The sequence below is a fragment of the Anser cygnoides genome, chromosome 3 (assembly GCF_040182565.1).
Source record: "Anser cygnoides isolate HZ-2024a breed goose chromosome 3, Taihu_goose_T2T_genome, whole genome shotgun sequence".
Taxonomy (NCBI): Eukaryota; Metazoa; Chordata; class Aves; order Anseriformes; family Anatidae; genus Anser; species Anser cygnoides.
The window spans coordinates 74,821,957-74,848,576 of record NC_089875.1 but is presented as its reverse complement, the minus strand read 5'-3'; the positions used below and the strand labels follow the sequence as shown (position 1 = coordinate 74,848,576).

The 26,620-nt window shown below is 35.7% G+C and overlaps 1 protein-coding gene across 6 annotated transcripts in view; it reads right to left on the bottom strand.

Moving 5' to 3' along the window:
* Positions 1–26,620, bottom strand: part of ATG5 (autophagy related 5) — an 80,475-nt gene that overhangs the window by 28,721 nt on the left and 25,134 nt on the right. For all 6 annotated transcript variants that reach the window (XR_010830431.1, XM_066994461.1, XM_066994460.1 and 3 more), the window contains 2 exons: positions 19,186–19,280; positions 18–135 (listed from right to left, as the gene is read on the bottom strand). Coding sequence is in view for 5 of the 6 variants with exons in the window: in XM_066994461.1 (XP_066850562.1) it covers positions 18–135; positions 19,186–19,280 (213 nt within the window). In the remaining variant the exon portion in view is untranslated. The remainder of the gene's footprint in view (positions 1–17; positions 136–19,185; positions 19,281–26,620) is intronic.

The following is a 26,620-nucleotide window of genomic DNA, read 5'->3' as shown; positions in this document are numbered from 1 at the left end:
AGTTGTTTCTACAGTACCTTCAGGGGTGATAGCACTAGGACACACATCTTTTAGCAGATCTCCCAAAGTATGCAATTGTCCTCCTGAAGCAATTGGTCGAAACAGCTTCTGTATAAAAGGTCTCTCTGTTGTTGCCTGTTTTAATAACAAAATTAGCAAAACCAACAATTTAAAGACCATGCAAATATCTAGTATCATTATCTGAGACAGGCATAATGTAGGACAGAACAGGAGGTTGCAGCAGAAGCAACATCTGGCTTTTTTTTTTTTTTTTTTTTTTAACAATTTCAAGGAAGTCGACACTCCAGTAAACTGTGAAAATCATTTATAAACAGTGTCCTGGAGATGCAAAAGTGTCAAATTATTTATTAAACACTTCTGTTATGGGAATAGAATCTGCTTGAGCAAAGCATTTAAGCATTCTTAATTTGAGTAAATGTGCAGTGAACACAAACTTCAGAGATCAGCATGTGTCAGTATTTTCCCAAGTCAAATCAATACTGTAACAAACATCCAATACCTTCTCCAACAGTCTGTCTTATTTCAGAAATACATTAAGCACTTTGAACGGCAAACATGTACCTTTACAGCTCGAAATAGGTGATTTTTTTCCAGATTTGTTGAAAAATTCAAGCTATTACAGCCCCAAGAAACAGAGCATAAATTTTAAAAGTTTGTGTTGTGTTTTGACAGATGCAGTTATTAAGAACTGCAGTTATGTTAGGGTAGTCTCTTCTCTGAGTATCTGTTGACCCTAAAGTTGTGTACACAAGGATCTGACACTAAAAGTATAGGAAAAGTTATTTCCTGATAACCTGATCTCTCCTCCCAAACTTGGCACCTCAGCTAGAAAATAGGATTTTAAAACACCATATTCAAACAAAACCAGAATTATTGCTGACAAATTTATACTAGAAAGCAGCTGATGTTGCTGGCATCACAGGTGACTGGCCTCCAGTAAGCTGTACTTCCATCACATACCATCGTAAAGGGAAAAAGCAAGGCAAGTCAGGGCCCACCTCCAAATGTAATTTCCTACCCCTCAAAAGTTGTTCCTGACCTACTGTGGTAATTCAACAATATAAATAAATACAAAATTAACGTTAAAAAGTATTTTATCTTGTGGTGGAGCTTTTGGGGAAAAAAGTAATCATATTAATAAATGTGAAGATTAAAAAAAAGATTTCAATAGAAGTTACAACATGGTCTGTGTTACTTATCTACATGAAAAACCAGAAATAGCGGACTAATGATAACAACTTAATTGTCATTCACCTCTCTGAAACAGCAAGGAAAGGAGTCTTTTTGTAGCAGTGATAAACTACGTCAAAGTAATTGCAGGGGGGACACACAGCTACTTGCTGCTTCTTGCCAGCAGTCTCCATAAATGGAGAAACAATCTTTTTTCCACTTTTCCTTATGAAGACCGATCAGACGGAGCTGCCTAGCTGCTGGAGTCAATTCTCCATCCTCAGGGTATGGACATAAACAGCACTAACGAACCATCCAAACATTTGAGAAATGATGGCAGGCACACAGCCAGCAGGATTCACCTCACACATGAGTTTCTATCGTTTCTGAATTAATTTTTCACACAAGTCTAATCACAGCTCCCAGGTGCTTACCATCTGAAGTAACAGAAGTGGAAATAAGCACGAGAAGAAGGCGGCAAGCAGAGGTGGCTATCATCAGCAGACGCTTAAGGTACGAATTTCCCAGGTGTTTATTCCATTTTCTCTTTTGTTTGTTTTGCTTTTTAATAAATTAGAACTTTTCCTAGTTATAATAATTTAATGCCATACTACAGCAAGAGGGAAAAGTCCAAAAGGTATTTTCTAAAGGATCTCCCACATAGCTGCTGACTGCTGCGAAGTAATACCCCTCAGCTGTTATATTGAAACATTATAGAAAATGAATTCAATTTTATATTTTAAGTGTTGAGCAATGCAGATGTGGTAATGTAAATAAAAATCACTGGTCTCCATCAATGTTAAAATGATAAAAGTAACTGCATGTTAATTGTTTATACAAAGACTGTGGTTCGCATATAATTCTACAGGAAGAATATTACCCCAGCATGCTTACATTTCTTCCCTCCCATATAGCGGATGCTTTATGTGTTCAAAGAGTCAAAAGAAAAGTCCCATCCTACAATCTAGGGTGTTTATAGGAGAACTTCTCGAAGTGCCTTAGTCATACAGCAGCATAAGTCAATCTCAGAAAAAAATCTTACTGTCACCCCTTTTGAAGTGTAGTAGCTAGTAATACAAACCCAACCTGACTACAGCTTTCTACTCTAGTATTTACTGCAACAACATAGCCAACATGAGTAAGCACTTACATAATGTTATATTTTGTACAATATTTGCTTAATCAATCATGCAAAACAGCCTGTAACCTAACCCACAGAGACATCACTGCGTAACTGTCATAATCTATGCCAGGTCTAAAGCGTGTTATTTCTACAGTATCCATTGTTTTTTTTTTTCCAATTAGGATTTTTATAGCTTCAACAGAATACAGTGCTTTTTGTATTTTACAGCCCCAATTTATCTGTGAGCTGTTCAAAAGATGCTGGATGCATTCGAAGGGTGAGTAAATCAGTAATTGTTAATGATAAATCTACAAGGGAAATGCCCTCAGGTATGTAAACATTTTAAGACAATCACCTTGCCCAAAATTTGCAATGCATTTTACACTGATCACATCCATAATTTAGTAACAAATCAACTGTTGATGAAAGCAAATATTCAACTCTTAACACACCTCCTAAGAAGCTGGACTTCTGCATCTGAAACCTATAATTCTTCTATACTACCTACACTGCCCCACAAATCTTGTGCTTTACAGAAACGAAGACTTTTTTTTTTTTAAAAAGAAAGATTAAAGTGTAACAGTGATAGAAAAGTGGCAGTGAAAACCAAAATTACACCACAGTGAGAATACATTAGAACTACTTTTGGGGGAATACTCGCATTGAGGAGTTATAGGTGAAGTAAAGTTTTAAGAGGACCTTTAAGGCAGTGTAAAACCCCACAAGATCAGAGACAAGCTATTTAGTTACATATTGTGTTAGCAATTATAACTTTCTTCACTATCTTCCTGCCAAAAAGAGTATTCAGCTTGCCTGGTCCTTTTCAGAATCAACAGAACATCAAACACTGCATGAAATCCACAATTTAATTAGTCAGACATTTTATACAGGATGCATCTTAAAATGAAAAACATAACTCGTGAACTGCTGGGTTTTAATCTGGAAAAATCACAGAGTTACCACTATTTCCAACTGAAGGAATAGATGCAGTTTTTCTGACTAAATATTCGGCTGCTACTCTAATTGTATTCAAACAAATAAAAGCTACCATACATATTGAACCCACACAATAAAAAAATTCCTTATAATTCCCACATGCACATAAGTTGGCAGCCTAAAATCATAAAACTTTACTTTCTTACACACTCTGTATTTTCAGAAATTGGCCAAGTTCATAGGCTGTACTGCTTTGTAATGAACCACTTTCCACTAAAAAAGATCTGACAGAGTTTATCATTTTGTTTAAATCAATTTGAAGTCTACCAAACTTTCAAATTAGCAATAAGAGTTTGTACAGGGATTCAAATTACTTTATGTAAATGGAAAAGTACAGGAACATTTACTACTCCCTGAAAATAAAATTAATTTTAACAAATTTTATTTTTCAGTCAAAAATACGTTTTAGATATAATTTTCTAACACGTCTTCTGTTTTGTAGAAATGTTTCCAATTAAAAATCTTAATACACAGTGCAAAAGTGGCTAATTTAAAAGATGATAAATTGTTGTGGTCACAGAGCTATCCCGTACAGTGCCTGTCTGAATGCAAGATACTGCAAAGGCCCATCTTAAATACTGCTCTTTCACTGGCTGAAAACGTTTTTTTCTGCTGGTATTTCTGGGTCTATATTTTGGCTCCTTTTTGCTAGAAGTGCTAGTTCAGAATGATTTTTTTTTGCTTTCTACTGTTAAGACTAAAATGATTGATCCCTTCGTTGTGGAAAAGGCATGAGGAATATTAATTTAAAACAAACAAAAAACCACCCCAACCAAACAGAAAAAAAACACAATTACTTTCTGGAAACTAACCAGGCACTTTATCAGACTGAAAGATTAAATGGAAATGGCATTTAAGCTCAGGTAAGAAAGAGTATGTGTCAGAATCTGAAAGAAATAGTTGTGTGTGTGTAAAAATGCAAGTCCTGAGGACCTAGCCTAAGGTGATGCTCCTGAACTTGCTGTGCCTCTTTTCCCAGGTTTTCTGATTTTAATAATGTTATCTATAGTTGCTTCAACTGCTACATATTTTGACTTTCATTCAGAAGCTAGTCACGGATTAAGAGATGTTACCTAACTCAAACTCATTTCATGTATCCTGATACCTGTGGAATAAGGCCAATAAAAACATTTGACAGGCTTCAGGAAATAAACAGTAATATAAAATAAGTTTAAAAAGATATACAACGGAGAGCTTTTACATGCATAAACAGCCATTGTTTCGTGGCCAAAACAAGCCAGCAAGTCAGTCTCTGCAACAAACAGCATCAGTGAGGTAGGAAGGAGAAGAACATTTGAACAGCAAGGCAAATGTTGACTATGATCATCCAGAAAACACAAGCAGGTGACTGACTACATGATAAACAAATCTCACAGTAGATTTAGCCCAACTCCTGGTTATTATTCTGCATTACTGGGATGCCTGTAGGCCACACAAGCTGGTGATCACAGCAGAAAACAGTGATGCTTTATAAGCAAAATTGCTTGTGTGCCTAGATCTCTAATTCTTACCCCTACCTTTCAGTGCTGCTATTCTATGCTTTCTACCTCTAGTCGTGCTCCTTCCTAAATAAAAGTAAATACTAAAAACCAACCATTTGCTTTTGCAATGACCAGTGTAACTCAGATTTAATCGCTCTTATAAGTTAAATTAAATGCTGCAAAATATTTCTGTATAAATAACATGTCAATAGCTATAGCAGTCTTTTTTTCCCTGTTTCCTGTATATTTCTTGTTCATGCAATGTATTAAATATTATGAATATTTTATCATTTATGTTTCATCCCCCATCGCATCTTAAACTTACACTAGGGAGTCATAATAATCTAGTGATACTCATTTTAATTGCTCCCACAACAGAGTAAAAGGGAACATGTCACTAAAAATAACAATATTGCTTAACTGATACTTGTGAGTGATTCTTATTTCATCATTCCCTTAATAAAAGCTTACAAGAAGAGCTAGGCAAACGCGTTGAAGCCAAGATTATCTTAGGCACAAACTTGTTATGTTAAACTACAAATTCTTCATTTCGGTTTCATTTGTAATTTCAAGCTAAAAACACAGGAGACACTGCATTACTTATTAAATTGATTTGTTCTCCTGTGGTCTGATATTACCAACTCATGTTTTTAACCTGAAAATATTTCCAAATTCACAGTTGCTGCTATTTACCAACGTACCTTCTAGTTTATGCTTCTAATTAAACACATTATAAAAGATTTGTGTGTCAGCTGGAGTCTCCATAATATTGCTTCAAAAATTATTTTCAAAAACGATTATACTCTTACTCCTTCAACTATTTTATAAGCAATCACTTTGTGCTTCAATCAGCATAACCCTGAAATGCTTTATTTTCAAAATATGTTATGAAATATACTTCATTAAGACTAGAAACTCAAGCTGCAGCATAACTTGAAATTCATTAAATGGCAAAACACATCAATGAAGTCCATTTTCACTACATCATAGTATAATATAGCTATGTACAAACCGTATATTCTAGTAAGCAGCTGCAAACACTTAGTTTTTTAAAATTATGTAAGATAATCCATGCTTGTTACTTAAAAAATAATATTAAAGCTGTGTCCAGTTCCCAAAGAATTCCATAAATGGTCATTTATTAATTTCAACACAAACGACGGAAGTCTTTTCTTAACAATCTACCATTACTCCAGGTGCTGTCTGAGAAGCAGCAGAAGAAAAAAACAAAAACAAAATCTTTGATACTAGAGACATCTAAACCAAAAAATACCTGTTTGATTCTCACATCCTCATTAGATTTTTGGAAAAGTTTGTAAAGTTTGGAGAAAAATAAATATGGAAGGGATATGTTTCTTGCCACTTCACAGCTTGTATGACAGTCAAGTGATCAAAAGCCAAAAATGATTACTATTCCAGGCAAAACAACAATACATTTTTTTTTTAATCACCCAAACCAACAACTTTGGCTTTTAAAAATCTGAGTTACACTCAGATTTTTACAGATTTTTTTATACAGAAAACTAAATTTCCTCAGATATATCTATTAAAGCAACTCAAAGCAAGTTACCTGCCAGAAGCAAAATGCAAGATCACTTAGATGAAAATTCTGATACAAATCGATCTCTGAAACAATCACACGGAGACTTTTCAAATTGTTATTACAAAGATTTCCAAAGGAAGAAAGTTTTAATCACTGTAAGTGTAATCCTGTTACAAACCATTTTAACTGACTTTTATCTCTGTTCCTTCCAGGGATTCTGTATAAGCTCTTAAGCTGGAGGCATGCAAATTGTTTCAAGCAAAGCTGTTCTATCACTTACCTCCAAAGGCTTAAGATGAACCAATTTTACTGTGAAAACCAAAAGACTTTCATGGAGTCAAGTTTGTAGCTTTCTTTTTGGCTTTGTCTGTGAGAAGACCCCAAAGTAACCGTTCTCTACTTGCTTAAAACATTCAAGACTACGCGACACTCCAGACTAACCCTTTAAGAGTACGCTTGCAAATCACTACTCTGATAGCAAGAGATACACAAAAAGGAAGAAATTTAAATGCTGATAACATTTATCCTACAAGAGTGCTGAAACAAGACATTTCTACAAGACTGTCCCACTTACAAGAAATGGGAAAACAACTTTTCTAAAGTCAAGTCTAATTTACAACTTCAGCTTATGGTTGCCTCTGCCGTTCCAGAGCACAGAATTTCATGCTACGAGCTACTTTCTGATGACAAAATAAGCTTACCTTCAAAGAAACTCAATGCTCAACCAGGATCAAAATGCAACATATTAAAAACCTCTCTTCTAGTTATTTATTAAAAACAACTTTAATGTTATGCTGTTGCTAGAACATATATTTTATCTTTGCCAGTTTCTTTGACAAAATGAATGTATCATTCGCATTGGAAGCATATTAGTACATTTTGGATTAAAGACATTCTCACAATAAGTAGACACCACAAACTGATTACTGAGTTTCAGGAAGATTTAACCTTCCGTTCCTGGACCAGCTGAGGAATTTACACAATCTTAGTTGCAAATGAGTAACTACTCTCCTCCATTTGCCTCAGCTAGCCTTCATTCTCAACATCCAAGTGGTAGCTTGCAACAGGCATCCACAGAGCCCCTGTAAAACACACCAAAAGAAAGATACAACTATTTTCCTCCAAAATAAAAGCAAAAAATAAAAAAAAATCAAGTCCTACCACAAGCAGTCAATGATTATATGAAGAACAACAGGCTAAAGTTAAACTCAGTAAGAAATACCTATACGCACATGCATATGTACACACGCTGCAAGCAGCCTCAAAGAACTTGCTCTTCCTGAATCATCTATCAAACCCCATAAATTTACTTTCTTCCCTAAAGCAGCAAGCTGACCCTTGGTTTTCAGCTCAACAAACTAAAGTATGCACAGAAAAAAAAAAGAAAAAGGAAACGATCTATTGTTTTTATCTGCTTGAAATTTGTCACATTTCAAATTTCATCAGCATTTTTTCTGAACTTGTATTATGACACAACATGATAACATGATTTATCTTTATACTACAATCATACCTCCCCTGTCCCACAATTCAGATCTTCCAAGCTATACAGGACTTCTCCCAGACACCTTGTTGTTTTGTTGTGTACTTTTCTACTTCACTTGCTCTCTAAGTTATTAGGACTGGAACAACACCCACAAAAAAACAAACGACTATTTCTAGTATTTCTTTAAGTAGTCTCTGCAAAAAGCAAACTTCAACTAATACACTTCCTATTTATGGCGTTGGTTTTATTATTTTTGCTTTGAATCAGGCTCATCTGCTTTGTTAGATTTCAAGATTTTGTACTGCCAACCTGCAATGTCACGTCACAGTTGCAAGTGTAACGTACATCACATTACAAAATACAGCTAATTAAGATTCTTTGAATTCAAGAGCTAAGTAATGGTTTTCTATGTCCAGAATGCAACTAAAAACCGTAAGATGAAAGGAAGGAGTGCAAACGTGCTCAACATACATCTATCTAGAATTACCAGAAAAACTGACTCACTGACAGGATGTGATAGGGGTTGCAGGACTAGTTGTAAAGTTGACACACAGAATAAATCAAATTACTTGTCCCATCCCTAATACATTTTTAGCAAATTACATATTTTCAGTGGCTGTAAAAATTACACTATATTCCTGATTACAATCTATAGGAAAAATACATCATTTCTTCCCCCCCCCCCCCCCAAGTTTGTACTAGGATTTCAGCAGTTAAATGGTGAAAAGAAAGCTTTGGTTTCCCTAATGACATTTTTATGGTGATGAACAGGAACTTTAAACTCCCTAAAAGTTTTAAGACTCATGCAACAAAATCAAAAAATTAAACATTTGGGATACGCTTTGTATATACAATTCACACAGTCATAGATATTAGTAGTGCAGAAACTCATCACTAGACTAAAGCTAAAGATAATTCTACGAATACCTGTATGTACACTTTGATACAGTTCTGACATATTTGGATACAACTTTAAAACTTCTTATTCCTAAGTCTTTAAGTGAAATTTTGAAAATAATATAACCTATTAAAAGAATACATACTATGCAGGACATACAAACTTACTAAGTGGATCAACATTTTTTCCCCTCTAAAAGCATGTATCCAAATTACCTCTAAATTGATTTTCTTACCTTTGCATAATTCAAATGATCAAGAAAATATAAACTTGCAGTTAAAATTATAACCTGTAATAATCTCAATAAACTTTTTGAAAATTTTATTATTCTTAAGAACACTCTTAATGTATTTACAACTTGTGTAATACCTTTAGTTTTTGAATATTAATGATCATGGTTTTAAAAGCAAGAGCAATTATACAGTGTGTTCCTTTGGTGGAAGTTTAAACTTGTTATGGTCTGTTATGTGGCAAATGTTATGACAGGAATTGTTGCAACTAATAATTATGTCAAAATTGACTAGTATCTTAGCTGAGACTGTAGTTAAATTAAAGCCACAAGTAGAATCATGAACACACCTGAAATAAAGTCAAAATTTTACGTCGTAGGGCATATTACAGTTATGTCTAGAAAACAATATTGAACAGGTTTTGGTCAAGGAACAGGTTAAGGACTATTTTCCTAATAATATGTGGGCAACAATTCATAGCTTCCTTGAAGCCTTTCATTGAACAAAGCGCACGGCATGAAGCAACCGCAGTTCTATCCTTACTTCCTACACAATTAACAATAATTTAGCATTATTACAAACCTACAGAGAAATATGGCAACTATTTAGGTTAATTTTCCCCACACACATTGCTGAGGTCCTTTACTTGCTCATCATTCCAAAAGATGAAAGGATCATTTAAAATACCTCTCTTTTCCACATTATTTAAATTGGCAGCATGCTTCCTTACAAATCCTTTAGAAAAAACTTTACGTAATAGCAACAAAATCAGTTATTACAACCATGAAAACCATTTGAAAGCTCAACTCCTTTCACATGTTCTACTAATCAGAAAAAGATATGACTACTTAGAAGATACCTTTTACCAAACTCAGGTGATACAAAATTTAACGGATTTGCTTAATTTTAACTCAGGATAGAAGACTTAGTTTCCATTTCTATAACACTTTCTAAAGATGCATCATCTTGTTCATATAGTTTCTGTGTTCACTCCGTCTCACTATGCAAAAGAGATGCTCCATTTCCTCAGTCATCCTAGTGGCCCTTTGTTGGACCCTCTCCAGCAGCTCCATGTTTCTCTTACACCGGAGAGCCCATTGCTCCACGTGTGGCCTCACCAGAGCAGAAGGGAAGGATCACCTCTCCCAGCCTGCTGGCAACACTCCTCCTAATGCTGCTCAGGATACCACGTAGCCTTCTTTGTTGCAAGAGCCCATTGCTGAACTTCCTGTATTCTTTGACTTTACAGGTTATTTAGGGGAACCTTTATGTGCAAAGTAACAGAGAATCGTGCGAGATGTTCAGTGATTATATTCTCTTTCAGCTGAAGCAGGTGTTCTCTAAAAAGTTCTCATCGTAGAACCTCAGTCCCACAGGATACACTTGAATCTACTTAGTGTAAGAGTGGTTGTAAACTGTGTAAATTAGGAAAGGCCCTAACAGAACCACTTTGCTTTAGAACTGTTCTTTCTGAGCAAGTCTGCAGCTGGTTGATAAATTCCATTGCTGTTGGAAAATATGGATTATTTAACATGGAAAATATGGATTATTTAACAGTAATTCTCTGAAACGTGTTTCATGTCCACAAAAAAATATTTCTGCAAACTACCAAATCACCTATGGAAGAACAAAATTCACTCTTTCTTCAGTAACATAGCAGTAATTAACAAGTGTGAAGAAGCTCCTGTAAGTCTGCAAGATGTCCCCTAATAATTCAAGGGCTGAAGGAGAATCAGCCCTTATCAATACTCACTTGTATCCTGTACAACTCAGAAAAGATTTGTAACCGACTATGCTGTTAAAAACACTGTTCTGAAGTGGCCAGCCCTTTGTTTTTTTTCTGCTGAACAGATGAAGAACTCTCCCTAAGGACCCTCTCCAATCAATGTCAAAAGATAAAGACCACAATAAAACAAAATATGCAGCAAAGATTCGATCTGGGATGCATTCAGTTACAAACCAGACTCTGACAATGCAGTATGTTGTGTACTGACCTGAGAAAACCCTAAGCATTTAGGATTGCCCAAAACCTGGTCTTATTCTTACAGGCAGCAACATAAAAAGGACCGGCTGTAAGAGCTTGTATAGTCCAGTCTTTTTGGTTTAAAGCACTGCTTGGAACTTTAATAGTAGATAAAAACAAGTTCTAAAAGGCCTTCCTCACACAGACCGTACGAACAGACTCATTTATTCCACAGACTTCCATAGAGGAAACATCTCTCTCACCAAAGGGAAATGATCAAGATCTCAGAGCTACCTATCAGTAGCAAAGTAGATGAAAAACCCTGAAAAACTCATCTGCAGAGTAAATATATCCAACTAACTGAACCTTGCCAGAGGGGGATGAAAACTTCTAGAACTAAAAGGGGCACATGCTATAGTCCAAAATACTCTTACCTAGAGACAGCAGCTTTGCTTCACAGTGGTCTAAAACCCCAAACTGCTTTGTGTTTTATGGGCACTTTATTGTCAACTGCACTACAATATTTCTGACAGGGAAAGAGCACATCTGTAATGCTACAAAAACTGTGCAGCACATGTTGTAAGAAAAAGGGAGCAAAGGTTTGAAAAATGATGTTCATCCAGCTGCTTTACAAAAAGGGTTTAAGAAAAAGAGATGCAGTTTGGGATACTGAAATCAAGGTGCAGAATGTCCTAAAAATCATAGGGTTTTTTTTAGGACAAGCACTATCCAAAGCATAAGTCCTGTTACACCTTGTGGGTCATTCTTAGCAAGAGTATACGTATTACCAGAAGTTCCATTACCAGCCCCATACAATAAGTTACAAGAAGCGCCACTCACATTCATGTCAGGATGCCTAACAATCATGGTTGAATACCATTCTGTCTGCGGCTTGGTCCTTCAAACGATCCATAAAGTTTGTTTGTGCAGCTCTACATTCTCTAAACAAATGAATTTGTAGTATTTAACCTTAAGTAAATTGCACCGTTCCTAGAAGGAGAAAGTCAAGACTCAAGAGGGTGATTTCACATACAACAGCCAGCAGGCGACAGTCAATAAGGTCAGAGAGCAACAGAAAGGAAACAGTAGAAGCAGCTCCAAGATACGGTTTTGTTGAGTGCTGAGCAGACAGACCTCTACAAGGAAGCATGGCCTTGAAGTATTAAATCTCCTGCCCAGAAAAGGGCTCATATTTGCAATTAGCAAAATATCTGTAGCATCAGTGACAAAAATTGAATGATAGTGCTTTTCACAGTTGCAGTACTGTGATTTCACATATGCAGAGCTAAGCCTCACATAAAGTAAGCAACTGAGTATTGACTAGCTATGAAGCAAACAACTCTGGAAATGGATTCACATGCACAAAAGCAAATGTTAGATTGTTTGCTTAAGAGCACCGAATAGTACAATACTTCACACAATACTGTCAATCTACTTACAGCATTAAAATCTACAATTCTCCTCAATTTTCCACAATAACAATTAACTAGAAGAAATTCTTCATCAAGCATAGCAAGTTCTCAGACACTTCTGCTTGTTAGTTCATAATGTATTCCTAGAGTATGGTGCCATATCCCAGTTCTCTATGGGTTTGTTCCATTCCACTCTTATCTGTGTACAGCTTACTTCCAGAATTTTGAAAAGTAAAAATAGAAATGTCTGTGCTTTCTGAAGTTTAAAGTGAACACTTTCTGTATTTCCTGATCCTTAATTCTGTGCAAAAGTTATCCTGCCTTTTTTTTTTTTTAAAAGTAAATTTTACTTTTTTCTTTCTTTAAAGTAAAGGGTAAAAAAAAAGATGGCATACTGACATTGACAAATGTAGAGTTAACTTTCTGCATCATCATTAGGCTCCTAGCTTTATTCCTAAGCAATAGGTACAGCATACACTGCACAGCCACAATAATACTCCTTGAAGATTATGTTCTTCAGCCCTCTGAACCATACATGCTTTTCCCATTTTCTGAATGCAAAGCAATTCATCAGATTTTTTTTCCCCTGGTATTACTTCATAGTACAAGTGACAATCGTAAAGGAATGTGGCTACAGATTGCAAATTTCAGGAGATAAAATTTCTTCTTGTTATAAAATAAGAACATGATCACATAATTTTAAGTATATAGTGAAAATGGCAAATCAGTTTGTGTTGACAAAAGTGAAACAGAAGTAAAATGATCAGAATTAATGATCATTAAAAAGCAGTAATATACTAAAAACATTGCATTTAAATGCTAATACAATAGTAACTCTAAACAGACCTAATTCAACTGCATTACTGCTTCACTTATCGTCTTCATAGCAACCTCTCAATATATTCTATTTTCAAGAATTATTACTCAAAGTTAAGGTGAAGTGCAACTTCTTTATTTTAACTGCATGCATCGTTTAACTTTCATTACAAATTTAGGATGATACATAAATATACAAGCACTATTTTAATAAAACAGTTTAGGGAAATAGAGCCACAACAATTCAAACCTCAGTTTAAATTAGTAGCACGAACATTTACATGAACTTCTTTATTTATGAGTTCATTATCATAAACCAACTCTGAGAAAAGATGACAAATTGAGTTTTATGCAAAACCACTTTGTTAAAAAAGTAACCTACCGATTTAAGATTAGGAAGTGCGTAAGACATTTTGGAAAGATTAAGGCATTTTCAAATCAGAAATACACATTTTTTCCCCTACCAAAAGTGTTAATTATTGCATTACAACTCAAAATGTTATTTTATTTATATTCCACTAACAAAAACATCTATATAATTAGTTAAACAAATTAAATTTATTTACTGTTGGGATGCTATTTATTTCCAACATATCTAGATTCCTCTAAAACCTAAGAATATAGAGTATCTGATAAGAGATTTAAATACCGTCCATTTTTCCCCAATATGAAGAATATATTCCTAATTCCTAAATATTTTTTAAATTACTTATCTAATTCAGAACCCCTAAAAGCTATTTTTCACACAAGCAAAGCTTCTTTATTCTTCGTATACAAACTAAATCTACATTCAACTCAGAAGTATTACTGTAGCTCCTCCTGACAAGCCTGAGCTAGCTTAAAACTATCCAGCTTGGTAACAGTTGAGCCATGGCTCAGGGCAACTGCCCAGATCGAGATTTTATAGCCTCCTCTCTTCTGCATCTCCCTCCTTATGTCCTACACAACTTCTACAATAGCTCTGAAGTAATCAGACTGACAGTTTTACAGACAACTCAGGCACATTTACGTAAACTTTATGCACATATCTGAAAACAAATGCAGTTCGTAATCTCAAAATTTTTCTTTTACTCTGATTGACAGCCCCCATGTTGCACAGATTCTTAAAGACACAAGGCTGATCCATCAAAGCTTTAAAACTTTCTCATTCACAGAGCTTTGACTTTTGAAGAAATTTAAAACTGGTGAAAATATGATATTGTTTCTTCAGTGCTGAACCATCAGCTATTAAAATAAGTCTCTCCGTGTACTCAGCTGTTGATGAACCAGTGTTGTTTCTTTTCAGCACAGAAATTTTGTCAAGCAGTCTTGTTACACAAATAAACCATCGTTTCACGTTATTTTCGTGCTTACTCAAACTTCATCTTTGTAAAAGAAATTTTTTGAAGAAATAGATCGATTTATTTTCAGCAGATTCTTTACAAAAAGATTACTTTTAAGATATAAAGCTCAGTAAGGTATTACACAGAAGTCTAATCAAGAGACTTTTGTATTAGCCAACAAGATGCTGAAACCTGCTGTGTTGTGTTGCCCTCTTCAGGTTGACAGCAGTTACATTTTCTAGTTCTTCTGCTTGACTAGACATTGCAATTTCACCCTCTGTCACAATTTTTTTCAGATTTGCAGTTTCAAGTAGCAACTAACTTCATCCTACCAACACTTGAAGTATTTTTGATCTAAAGTCCTGCAGAAATAAACTTTACTTACGGCCCCTATTTTGCCCTAACTTCAACACCAATCTTGAGGATTATCAAAATATTAGCTAGTGTTTAAAAAGACTAAAACTTCAGCACTGGTAAGCAAGCTTCGTGATGACAGGCTTAGAGACCTCCACTGATTCACTTTACCAAAGGAAACTGAAGCTACTCGAATTGCTCATAAGTTAGTGAACATAGAGGTTAGAAAGGCTTTAAAGTGCTGGAAGGCAAAGCAAAATCTAGAAACTGGTGTTGAAGTCAGAGAAATTCAACCTTGAAACGCAATGAGGTTTTTCACTCAAAAGGAAGAAAAAGATTAAATAATTAGTATAGAAGGACAGATTCATTATTACTTGACTTGAAAACTTTAGAGGTGGGTCCAATATTCTTCCAAAATACTGGTTTTGATCATTTTTTGAGTGCTTGTCATTACATAAGCCAAACTGTGATACTGATTTGTATAATTAATGGCTTTGAACTGATCATTTGAGCTATGCAATTTATGTGGAAATAGGAATAAAAAGTTTTTCCTTGTTTGGAAAGGGCTGTGCTTGGGCTTCCAATTCATTTATAGAGCCAGATATTAATAAGGTCTTTAAGTATTTAATTCCCCCCTCACATCTTGCTATTTTTAGAGGACATGGTAGACATTTAAATCTATTTAGACATCTCAGAGCTGCAATTTTGACACAAAGAGCAAAGTGTTTGATTTAACCAGTGTATTACTAAGTATGGCGAATGTCAGGCACATTACTAAAGCACTTATAACAATTCATCACTGCAAAGTTTAATCACAACACCTTATGGGACTTAAGATAGGAAAAATCTGTTCAAAGTTTAAGCCTACCGCTCAATTAGGTAATAAAAAGAATAACCTAACCAAAATCCTTAGAAAACAGAGGCAAAGGTCATTTCAATATCATACCATGTTCCAGTACCCAAATAAAGGAACAATCAGGCAATCCCAGATTTCCTCTTGGGCTGGCGAGCAGCCAGTAACTAGCCTGCCTTAAGCCAAGTGACAGTTTAGAAAAGCTCAGAAGAACTTGTCATAGTTATTTCATTTTCTTCCATACTTCTGTGATTTTACTCTCAAGAATGAAATGCTATTTCAACTTTACATCCTATATACTTGAAGGACAGACTCCAGAGGGAGAGAGATTGACAAGAAGTGACAGGGAGAGAGCAACCAGGAACAAGTGGGTGAGCACGACTCAGGGAGAGCGCGGGCAGGCTGCCGTGACAGAGAGATCACAACTCAGGGATGAGTACAAACCAGGCACACAACAACAACAAGCGAGACCGAGAGCACTCCCATCTGCAGCATTAGATAGCACACCGTGGTTTACCAGAGTAGTCTCCACCAGCACGTAGAGACTCCTCTCCAGTGTCTGACTAATATGCTCCAGTGCCTGGAGTCAGAGGTCCAACTGCAGGGCAACGAAAACTTCCTGCCACCTACCAGCACATCGGTTGTCCAATTACAAAGTGCAAACCAACCAGTCTTAAACACGGGGAAGAAGTCCTCAGGTCAAACTACCTATAATACTGTAGAGGAAAAGCAGCACTCAAATGCATAATATACAGAAAACATTAAAAGAGAAAATATTATAAAAGAATAACGTATAATAAAAGAGAGAAATAATAGTAAAGAACAAGTAGAAAAGCCACTTTATTCAACAGCACTATCAGAGAAGAGCTTTTGTGCAAACTCATTTGAAGACAGCAGCTTATACCTCGGAAGCGATGATGTGGGGCACTTTTTTTTTTTTTTTAAACACCTTTAAGTAAGAGTGTCACCAAAAAATGACTATTTTTAAGCCATCTCTGGTAGAAAAAAAATTCCACCTATGTCAAAGTTTCATCTGGTGCAAGTTCCTTTAGACTACGATAGCTGGTGGTAAAATCTCATAGCTAAGTTAAAATTGCATTTGAACTGATCGTTGGTGACACTGTCTTTTTCTTCATCTTTTACGGTAGATGCAAGGATTCCAGTCCAATCTTAGCTTCTGCTCTTAAAAAAAAAAAGAGGTGCTGGACATAGGCTTAAAATTACCTGTGGTTAGTTTAGTTCTGACTTACTCAAGTATTATGTTCATATTTTTGCCACCTCTTTCTCCCCCACATACCATCAGATTTGGATACCACACGAGGTATGATTCATATTATTCTTTAGAAATGTATTTTAATACACAAGCTTTACAAATGAAAGAGCTTTGAAAATATCAGGCCTTCACTGAAAAGCATGTCAGATCATTTTATTGCATGCGTTTTCAGCATGTCTTTTTTAACTGCTGCAGAAACTCGTTTTTCTTAGATACCATTATCTAAGCACATTTCTTTGAAGGAAAACAAACTCATCTGCCTCATACAGCCAAGAAACACAATGCAGGCAGTTCCTTTCACAGATTTTTCTTCTAATATTTTGGGGATAATAGAAGGTGTGGAGAATAAGAGGAGGAACTCTCCCCATTGAAGGCAACGACTACTAAATTCCTGCCACCCACGTGCACAGGTTTATTTATCTACAGAAATGTTATGTGAAAATACATAAGGAATGAAAGCCTAATTATTACAAACCCAGGCTAACCCGATCTTTGGGTATTTATGTACGAATATGCAAGCAACCAATTAGAATGAAAAGCTGATTTTTGCCACCATTAAAAGAATGTAAATGCTGTCGAGGTAAGGGTTAAACACATCTTAAGAGTACTTTTGATTCAGTTATTTCCACACATGCAAGTCTTTCACTAAGTACTGTAAATTTATGTTAAAACTATAGAAATTAGCTCCTTGTTTGGAGTCATAATCTCATTGTTCTCAGAGCTTTCTGAAGTTTTCTCTGAACACCGACTTCTATGATAAGCAGTAACCAGTGCACAAAGCAACAAAGCAAACAAATGCTAGCAACAAAGCAAACAAGAAATGCTAGAAACACCTGCATCCACCTTTTAAAAAAGGGAACATCACTGAAAATATTTAGAAATGTTAAGAACAGCAACGCTGAAAATAATATACACCAACCTTCTCAAAGGTTGTCTCAGCACCATCTCTATTTATGTTTGAGCTTCTGTTCTTAATTAGGCATTTGGGGTTTAAATTACAGCAAGTAAGGGTTTCCAATTGAAAAGGCAACATGAATAAAGATAAGTACTACTGACTAAAGGCACGGATATTACTGTTTTTTAATATTTTTTAAGTAAACTTTATTAGTACGAAATCATGTGATATCACAGAAAATTTCCCCCATGGTTTAGAAGTTCCTACCTTATTCAAACAACAAAATTCCACTTTGCATGCCCATGTATGTGTTTTTTATAAACAGACTTTAAAAAAAAAAATCTATCAGAGAATAAACAACTTAGTTGTCAAGCAAACAAAATGCTGTGAGTGAACTGCTTTTCCAGATACATCTTTAGATACTTGCACTAACCTTGCCATCTGCTATGATCTCTGACAGAATAACTGACTTCCGTTCTCAATCTAAAGTTTCACTATGACAGTAAATATCTTATATCTAACATTAAAAATTATTTCAGTCCCACAGTAAGATTGTATAGCTTTATATATTTTAATGAGTCATTAAACCTGTTATAAAGCAATATCACACCACTTAATGCTATGAATAGGAGACTTTTTCATGGTGACAGTTGCAAAACTTAAGTGTAAATAGATGAAAATGTTTCAAAGACAGATCAGAGAAGAATTGTTCAATTGATATTCTGCACATGCTTCTAAACATGCTTAGTTCTAAAACGCATCGTGACCATAATGCTATAAAAACTAAAGGGACATCAAAACATTTTAAGGTTTCCAAGGAATGTGCCTCCAAACAGACTACTAAGAAGAACAGCACTGGTGTATTAAATTGGAAAAAATATTCAAAGCTAGTTTGATATTTTAAAGAATACAGTTAGAAGACAAAGGTAGGAATCAGATGCAAGACCTACTCCGATATCTTTTGCCTTGTAATGCCAACAAGAAAAGCAGCCTACACAGTGGTTAAGGGAAAAAGTGTTGTTCTTCAAACGTCTGAGTTAGACTTTTCAAAGCACATTTTGCATTCAAAGCAGTCTCCATATTTAGCAGTTACTTTTAATGACAGAATTTGCATTTTTTATATATTTTCTAACCAGCTTTACCACATTTTCATGTATTACACACTTATGACACAATGAATAGTAATTACCTATTAGAATAAATACAGTCCACCTTGTCTTTACTAATTCATACAAACTTTTACCATATGTTAGAAAAGGGATTGTATAATTCTGAAAAGCCAAGATAATGATATTTGACACCTTAGTAAAACAGTTTGGTAAAATTGGTTTTATTTCATTGTGTCCTACCTGATAAATTCTAAATGGGATGTATCGAAATCCATTATCTTCTGGAGGATACTCCATGAGTTTTCGATTTATAGCCCAAAACTGCTCAAATTTATCTGTGAAGGTAAAAGCAGACTTTGTTACTATTAATAACATATATAATTCTTCAGCTAGAAGAGGTAAGTGAGGCATGATTAGAACAACATGCAAATGCAAACTTCTTACAAGAATTTAGCCTGTATGAATTTCTTTTCCCCACATTTCTCTTCCCTATTTAGCCTCAAGGCAGAAGTAAGCCATCTGCGTTCTCCTACGAAAACAGTGATATGGTGACTTACTGAACTGAAAGAGAAAGCAACTTGAAGTCATAACGCATCTCCCCCTGCTAAAGAATTAACAGGCCGTAAATTATGGATTGCATTACCTCAATTAACAGTGCATTCTTCTACACTCTCTGCTACTACTGGTCCACGTTGCCTCACAGCTTGTTAAAAACATCTACAACATCTAACTATTCCTAACTCTAGGTGAATAATAGGTGCAAAGCATAGACGAACTAGAAAGCAGCAGAAAAAGTTCTTGGAGAGCTTGTATTTTGATGTGTAAATCTTAAAATAATCTGCAGTGATGTATGATCTAATCAGAAAGTATACTGCCAGTTTCATGACATAGTCTGAAAATAAAAGTTTGTTTGAAAAACAGTTTTGTGTTATTCAAGTAACTAGGTTTGGTAAAACAGCCCAAGACAACACACAATTTCATCCTGTTCAGGCAATACAAGAACTGAATAGATATTGTGCTTAAAATTTATTAAGGACAACACAGGGCCAAAGTAGTAAATGCTTTTACAGAAGCAAATCAATTATTCAAATCAAGAAAACAACCAACAGAAAAAATGACAAAGAAGCATGAAGAGCTATGACAAATAGACTTTCAAGACAAAATACAGTGGATGGTTGAAGGAACACAGTCTCCGATCCTCTCTCCTCAAAGCAATGTTCAGGTGAGTCTCAGAACAACTGAGGTGTAACTGTTACAGAATTCAGTCACTGTGAAGCAAGGTCGAGTTGAGAAATCTGTTCACTGAACAAAGATAATGCAACTGCCAAAAATTAAAAAGAATCAGATTTGCTTCACTTGAGCATAGAGCACAGATGCCTGTCAGTGTGCTAAAGGACACGGTTAACACTTAGTGCAGCTTGTAAGATGCTGTTTTTCCTGACCAAATATGACACAAAGCAGGAATTTCACAAAAACTGTAAACAAACTTCTGCCAGGTATTCTGCAGCAGCATTTCCTGACGTTTATCTCGAAGTATTTCCACACCCTTTTTTCCTGATTAGCAGCAAGCACCTCTGGACAAGTATTTACCTGAACAGCACCACTGCATGGCACCCACCGGACACGGAGCTGCCTGGATGCAGGGTGCTACCCTCGGGCTCACCAGCTGCAGATCTCAGCCAGGGGCAGTGACAACTATGGCCCTGGAGCTGGCCGTACCCAAGCAAACCTGCATTTGGGAACCCCGGATGCAGAGACAGACGTTTACTCATTAAGCGTTTATCACAAAAAACAACTGTATTCTCCTCATGAGCTCTGTCAGTATGAAGGTAAGATCTAGCACACTTCCCTCAGAGCTGGAGACAGTGCTCAGAGAGTGGCTTACAGCTGTCAGTAGAGATTGTGTGGACAGACATCCAAGGGTAGGCATTAATCGATTTACACCACAATTACTACTACTGACAATACTTTACAATTACAGTTCATAAAAATACGTTTGCTGATATACAAAACAATTGAGATCTACTTAAGCTATCGAGCTTCAGCAGACTCTTAAATAACGAAACTAAATACTTGAAGTCCTACCTCAACAAAAATAGATGTTAACTTGCTTGTTCAACACTCATGTCACAGTAACTAGTCAAGTTGAATAAACAGCTTATCTTCAAAATTCAACAGAGATGATCAACATAGCTTAAAGATCAGAAGAACAAGAAATTCTGAGCAAGCAACAGGCTTATGGTAAGAACTTAAGAATATTGTCCCTTGTAGTATATATTGCAAACAAGCGCATCTTTAAAGGACAAAAAATTGACCTTAGGCCATACACAGTCAGCCTACTTCTCTTCTTCATTCCAGCCTCTTCACCTCAGAGGAAACCATAGAGGAGATGATGCATAAATACAAGAAACTACCTGAAGATAGGGGTGTTAGAAAGTCCTAAAAGGCATCATAGTGCTTCAAGATCAGTATATAAATATGGGGGTTCTCACTTTTTACTTACTGATTTTCTTCAAAAAGAACCAGTTTTCAGCCATCACTATTTAAATAGATCATCCCAGAAACGTTCTCTATCCTTTCTCAATTCAAGTTTGAGAAAAAAAATAACACTGCAGCTACAGACAAGGAGAGACTGAGAGCTCTGTTGGGCCTGTTTAGCTCAGAGAAGAGAAGACAGAGGGGATCTTATCAATGTGTAAAAGTATCTGAAGGAAGGATGTCAAGAGGATGAGGCCAGACTCTTTTTCAGATCTGCCCAGCAACAGAACAAGAGGCCACAAACTGAAACCCAGGAAGTTCCAGCTGAATACGAGAAAACATTTCTTTGCTGTGCAAAAGAGCACTGGAACAGGCTGCCGAGGGAGTCTGTGAAGTCCCCTTCCCTGGGATATTCAAAACCTGGCCGGATGCTATCCTGCACAACGTGCTCAAGGTGGCCCTGCTGAGCAGGGGGGTTGGACCTGATGATCTCCAGAGGTCCCTTCTAATTTCAACCATTCTGTGATTCTGTTATTTAACAAAGATTCAGCTTCTCCCTCTTCAGTCTACTCTTTCAAACCTGCATTAGCATTTAATGCTTTGGTATTTTTTCCTACAATGTCTGCATATAATTCAGAAAGTTATGTAATATTTAATATTTCGCCTAGTTTCTTTAACATAAAAGCGTTAAGTGTCAGAATCCACAAATACTTCCTCCTCCCTCTATTCCCCCAGCCAGTTGCTGATAATCTTATTTAAGGCAGTCAATTTATCTATTTACAATTATCATATTCTTCTCTGAACACTTGGGCAGTGGTCAAGACAAGCTCGTTTTATCAAATGTTTGAATTTCTAATAGCTTCTATAGTTTCTAAATGTAAGAGCAACAAGTCTATAGCAGTTGAATGATGAACTTGTTGCGTTTTATAATCAAGTATGCTTTGCCAATGCACCTGATATCCAGGACAATGAAAAACCTCTTAGTAAGTTAGCTACATACAATGGAGCCAGACATCTTAAGACATCTCTCCATTGTGGGCATAGCACTATCTGAAGACATCCAAGATAATTTATCCTCATAACCATCTACTGCTGTCCTCCAAACATCCTTCTATCCTTCTATATATGCAGTATTTTTAATGCAGAAGCTGAGTTGGGTGTAAGAAATTATCACAAAATTAAAAAAAAATTCAGGAAAAGGCTATCCAGTTTGCATACAGATACATAGGATCTAGCAAGAGCTTTTATTAGCATCAGGCTCATCAGCTAAATGCCAGAATTCTAAAGATTCAAAATCCAAATTAGATGCTTAGGCAGAAAACTTAAGATTCAAAGCTTAAAAGCAAACAAACAACAACAAAAAAAAACACTAAAAAACCTCCTCCAAAATCCTCTTGAAAGTATGAGTGAAAGGATTCATTCTCCCATTTTTTTTTTTGTGTCAGTACCTCCTATTTACAGGAAAGAGACTTAAGGAAGCTTTTAACGCTACTAAAGCGATAAGAAAGACTTAAAGACAGAAAGTTACTGGCCGGAAGTTTAACAATCAAAACCAAACCGATTTTTCAAGTCCGTGAACAAGGAAGAGTTCTGTATCTATCAGCAAAAGCACTTGGCACACTCATCTCCCTCCCTTCTGAAAAGGTTGCGCAGTCTATGTGATATCTACACTCCCACAATAGTCAAGTCTGATTACTTTTGCTTTCCATGATCTGTTTTCAAGAAAGTGCTTGACCAATATGTTACAGAGTTTCCGTATTAGCAAAAAAAAAAACAAAAAACACAGTACTCCCAAAAGGCAGATGTTCATATCTGAAAAACAATATTTAAATTAAAGGCAATCAAATCTGAACAGAAATATTGCACTAGCGATAGTCGAAAAGCTTTAGATGACTCTAATCATATTTCTTAAACAAGAGCTTTATATACCTTTGCCTAAAGTTATATACAAAAACTTCTCTTGGAGTTTTATGTGAAAAATCAGAAAGTTAATAACCAAATAATGGAAAAGAGATCCAGTTGAAAAATCTCAGCTGTCACCGATATTTATAAATATTAATTTATTTGAAAAGCAGTCAGTACACATCTAAACACCAGATATTAGTCTTCAGTACTAATGAAATGTACAGAATCTACAAAAAGCTTTGAAAATATGTATTTACATATATAGAAATAAGAGGTGACAAAACTGAAAGAACAATGTCATCCGTAACAACAGTCTCAGGACACAAATTCACTTAGTAACAATTTAAATAGAACTCAAAAATTTACAAATAGAGCAAGCTACATATACATTTAGTGTTCAGAAATCTATCACTGAAATTGTTCATGCCTTTAAAAGTTCTCTTTAAAATAGTTTAAGACAGTTACAGGAAAATACTTTGAGACTTGCAGTTTCCTTCATTAAGCAAAATGGGAGATACTTTAAAAGTCATTGAAATTAATCTAAATATGTAACAGTTGCATTAAAAAGCTGTCTGTAACTCCAGTCATAGCTTAAAATACTTTTGTTGTTGTTAACAGACAGTAGCTGCTAAATCTGTTAATATTAAGCAACTTTAAGTAAGGACTAGTCCAGACTGAAATTTCCAAGGATGGGCTTCTTTCTCAGGCTGAGACGTGGGTGCAAGGTTCTTTAGACAATCAGAAAAAAGTCTTCATTAATGTTAATATTTTAGAGTCATTCCTTAAACTCAAGTACTGTCATGCTTCAAATGACAACTTGAACGTGGGTAATTAACACAGAACAACAAATTATATCTAGAGTAACTTCCAATAAATCAGTGGTCACAGCATACGGCCAGTCAAAATCGAGTTCCTACTGCAGAAAATTAGTCAAAAGAACAAACCTTTGAAATTTATCAGAAGAAAAAATATTAATAATTAGGAATTAATTTGTGTCTGTATTCAATACTAATGCAACTGTTATCAGGATACTGACTCCAGAACTGGATATTTTTCAAAAAGGTTGTGGAGAAGGTTTATTTAACTAACAAAAAGAATTAAATGCAGAAATAAGGGAAAAATTATTCTTTAAATTCAAAAAGGAAATAGTAATTCCGGGCTTTTTTCTTCCAATATCATTTTTAAAAAGTCAAAAAATTGAACAGGTAGGTGCAGTCCTCAGGTTAGCATATATGCATGATTTTTTCTGTACTATTCAGGGCTGCTTATTAAAGCCATCTAGTTGTATAATTTAAAAAATGCTCAGAATTGAGCTGTAGCTCTAATTCCATGCAAACAATACCAATTTACAGCTTACATAAAAGTGTCCAATTCTTGAGTCCAAAAAAAAAAAAAACCAAAAACCAGCACTTGTCTATTCTCAGTGGTTCACCACTGTGGAATAACCATATGAACCACAGAAATGATGTGCAGCTAGATGCACTTGGGCAGAACCAACCATAATATTAACAAAGATTCCAACTGATGGACATCATAGGAATCATAGGAAAAATTAGATTGGAAGTGATTTTGGAGACTGAGCTTTGGAATACAAGCTCCTGTCTAAAATAAAGCTGCCTAAACAAAAAGTTGAGTGAGTTTGCTCAAGGCCTTATACAGGCATGTTTCGACTGTCTCCAAGGTTAGAAAGCTCTCTGGGCAACCACTTTCACTCCCCCTGCTTACGTCCCATCAGAATTTTTCCTGTCGCAACTCAAAACCTCTTCTACTTGCCCAACTCCACTGCCAATGGAGGCATGTCTAAGAGGAGTCAGACTCCATCTCCTCTAAAATTCCTTCCTTTAGGTAGTGGAAAGCTGCTATTAGATCCATCTTCAGCCCCCTCTTCAGGCTAAACAACAGAGTCTCATCTAATATAATACTCTCCAGTCCCTAGTCACCCTAGCAGCATCTCTGGACTCTCTTCTGTTTTCCAGCATTTCTTTTCTCCATGGATCCCAAGGTGGACACAGCATTCCCACTGCATCTTTGCTAGTGCTGAGCCAAGGGGAATAATTACTTCACCTTCTGGCTATATTCTGCAGGGGGACGATGGCTAAAGCAGCTCACTGTTTAATCTTCATTTCTGCAACACCATGCTACAGATTAAGTGTATTTTCTACTGATTTGCGCTCTTAAAGACACTGTGTTTAACTGCTACAGCTAGAAAGGAGCCTTCTCAAAATGTAGCATCAATTCAATTTCTGTATGGTTTCCAGAAAGGCCTAGACTCCACATACATATGTAATTCTGCTGACTGATGAGCAATTTTAACCAATTTTATAAAAAGTTAAATTTTGTGCAGTATTCCTCAACCATGAAGCAGCTTTTTTGATATTTTAAATGCTTCAAAACCATCTGCACTATCTAAAAACATTACGTACGGCTGGTTATTCTAATTTCTCAGATATTTAAAGACCTCTCATTAAATGATTTTTGGCCATCTAAACTCACTGCTTTTATTCATACAATAAAAACAGATAATCAAGACCATCAAGGACTTCAGGAAGACCCAGACACACATTAAACTCTTCTTGACAACTACAGTTTAGCGCTGGCCCTAAAGGAACACAATTTGGAATACTGGCATGGCATCCCTAAAACTTAAGATGTTTTTCTTGTTTTCCATTTTACACATTGCCACCATCCAGTTTAAAAAATACGCTTGCTTTTAGACTTTTCGGTTACTTGCATATTTTGACAGATCATGGCATATAATGTCAATCCACCACTGAAGAGGGCAAACAAGCTTACTTGTCTTTTCAGGCTGTCTTCAGACAAGAGTAACTATCAGATACGGAGAGAGAGGAAGTTACTAACTGCTCTGCTTAATGTAACGAAAGCTAGCTACAGAAATGTGAAAATATTCTTCACATCAGAGAAGTAAAGTAACAACACTGAACATGAATTTACACATCTACAGTAGTCATAATTTTGCTGTACAACTGCACAACAGTCATGACTCGAGAAAGCTTCTCCATAGGATGAGTTGCCCAGAAATCTTATGCATCCTCCAAATTCTCATTCAGTTGGCACTTTACTATATAACATCACAGAAAAGTAGTAAAGATTGTAAAATTTGAAAGTAAGGAGCAGTAATAGTAAAGTACAGTGGAGTACAAGATTTGTGGAGTATGAGATTCGGGTTTGGCTACCTGGGTCTGTACGTTATCACGTACGTTAATTAAACTAATTCACCCCACCTAGCCTACATGCAGTACAGCACCAGTGTTTACAAGCACAGAACAATCAG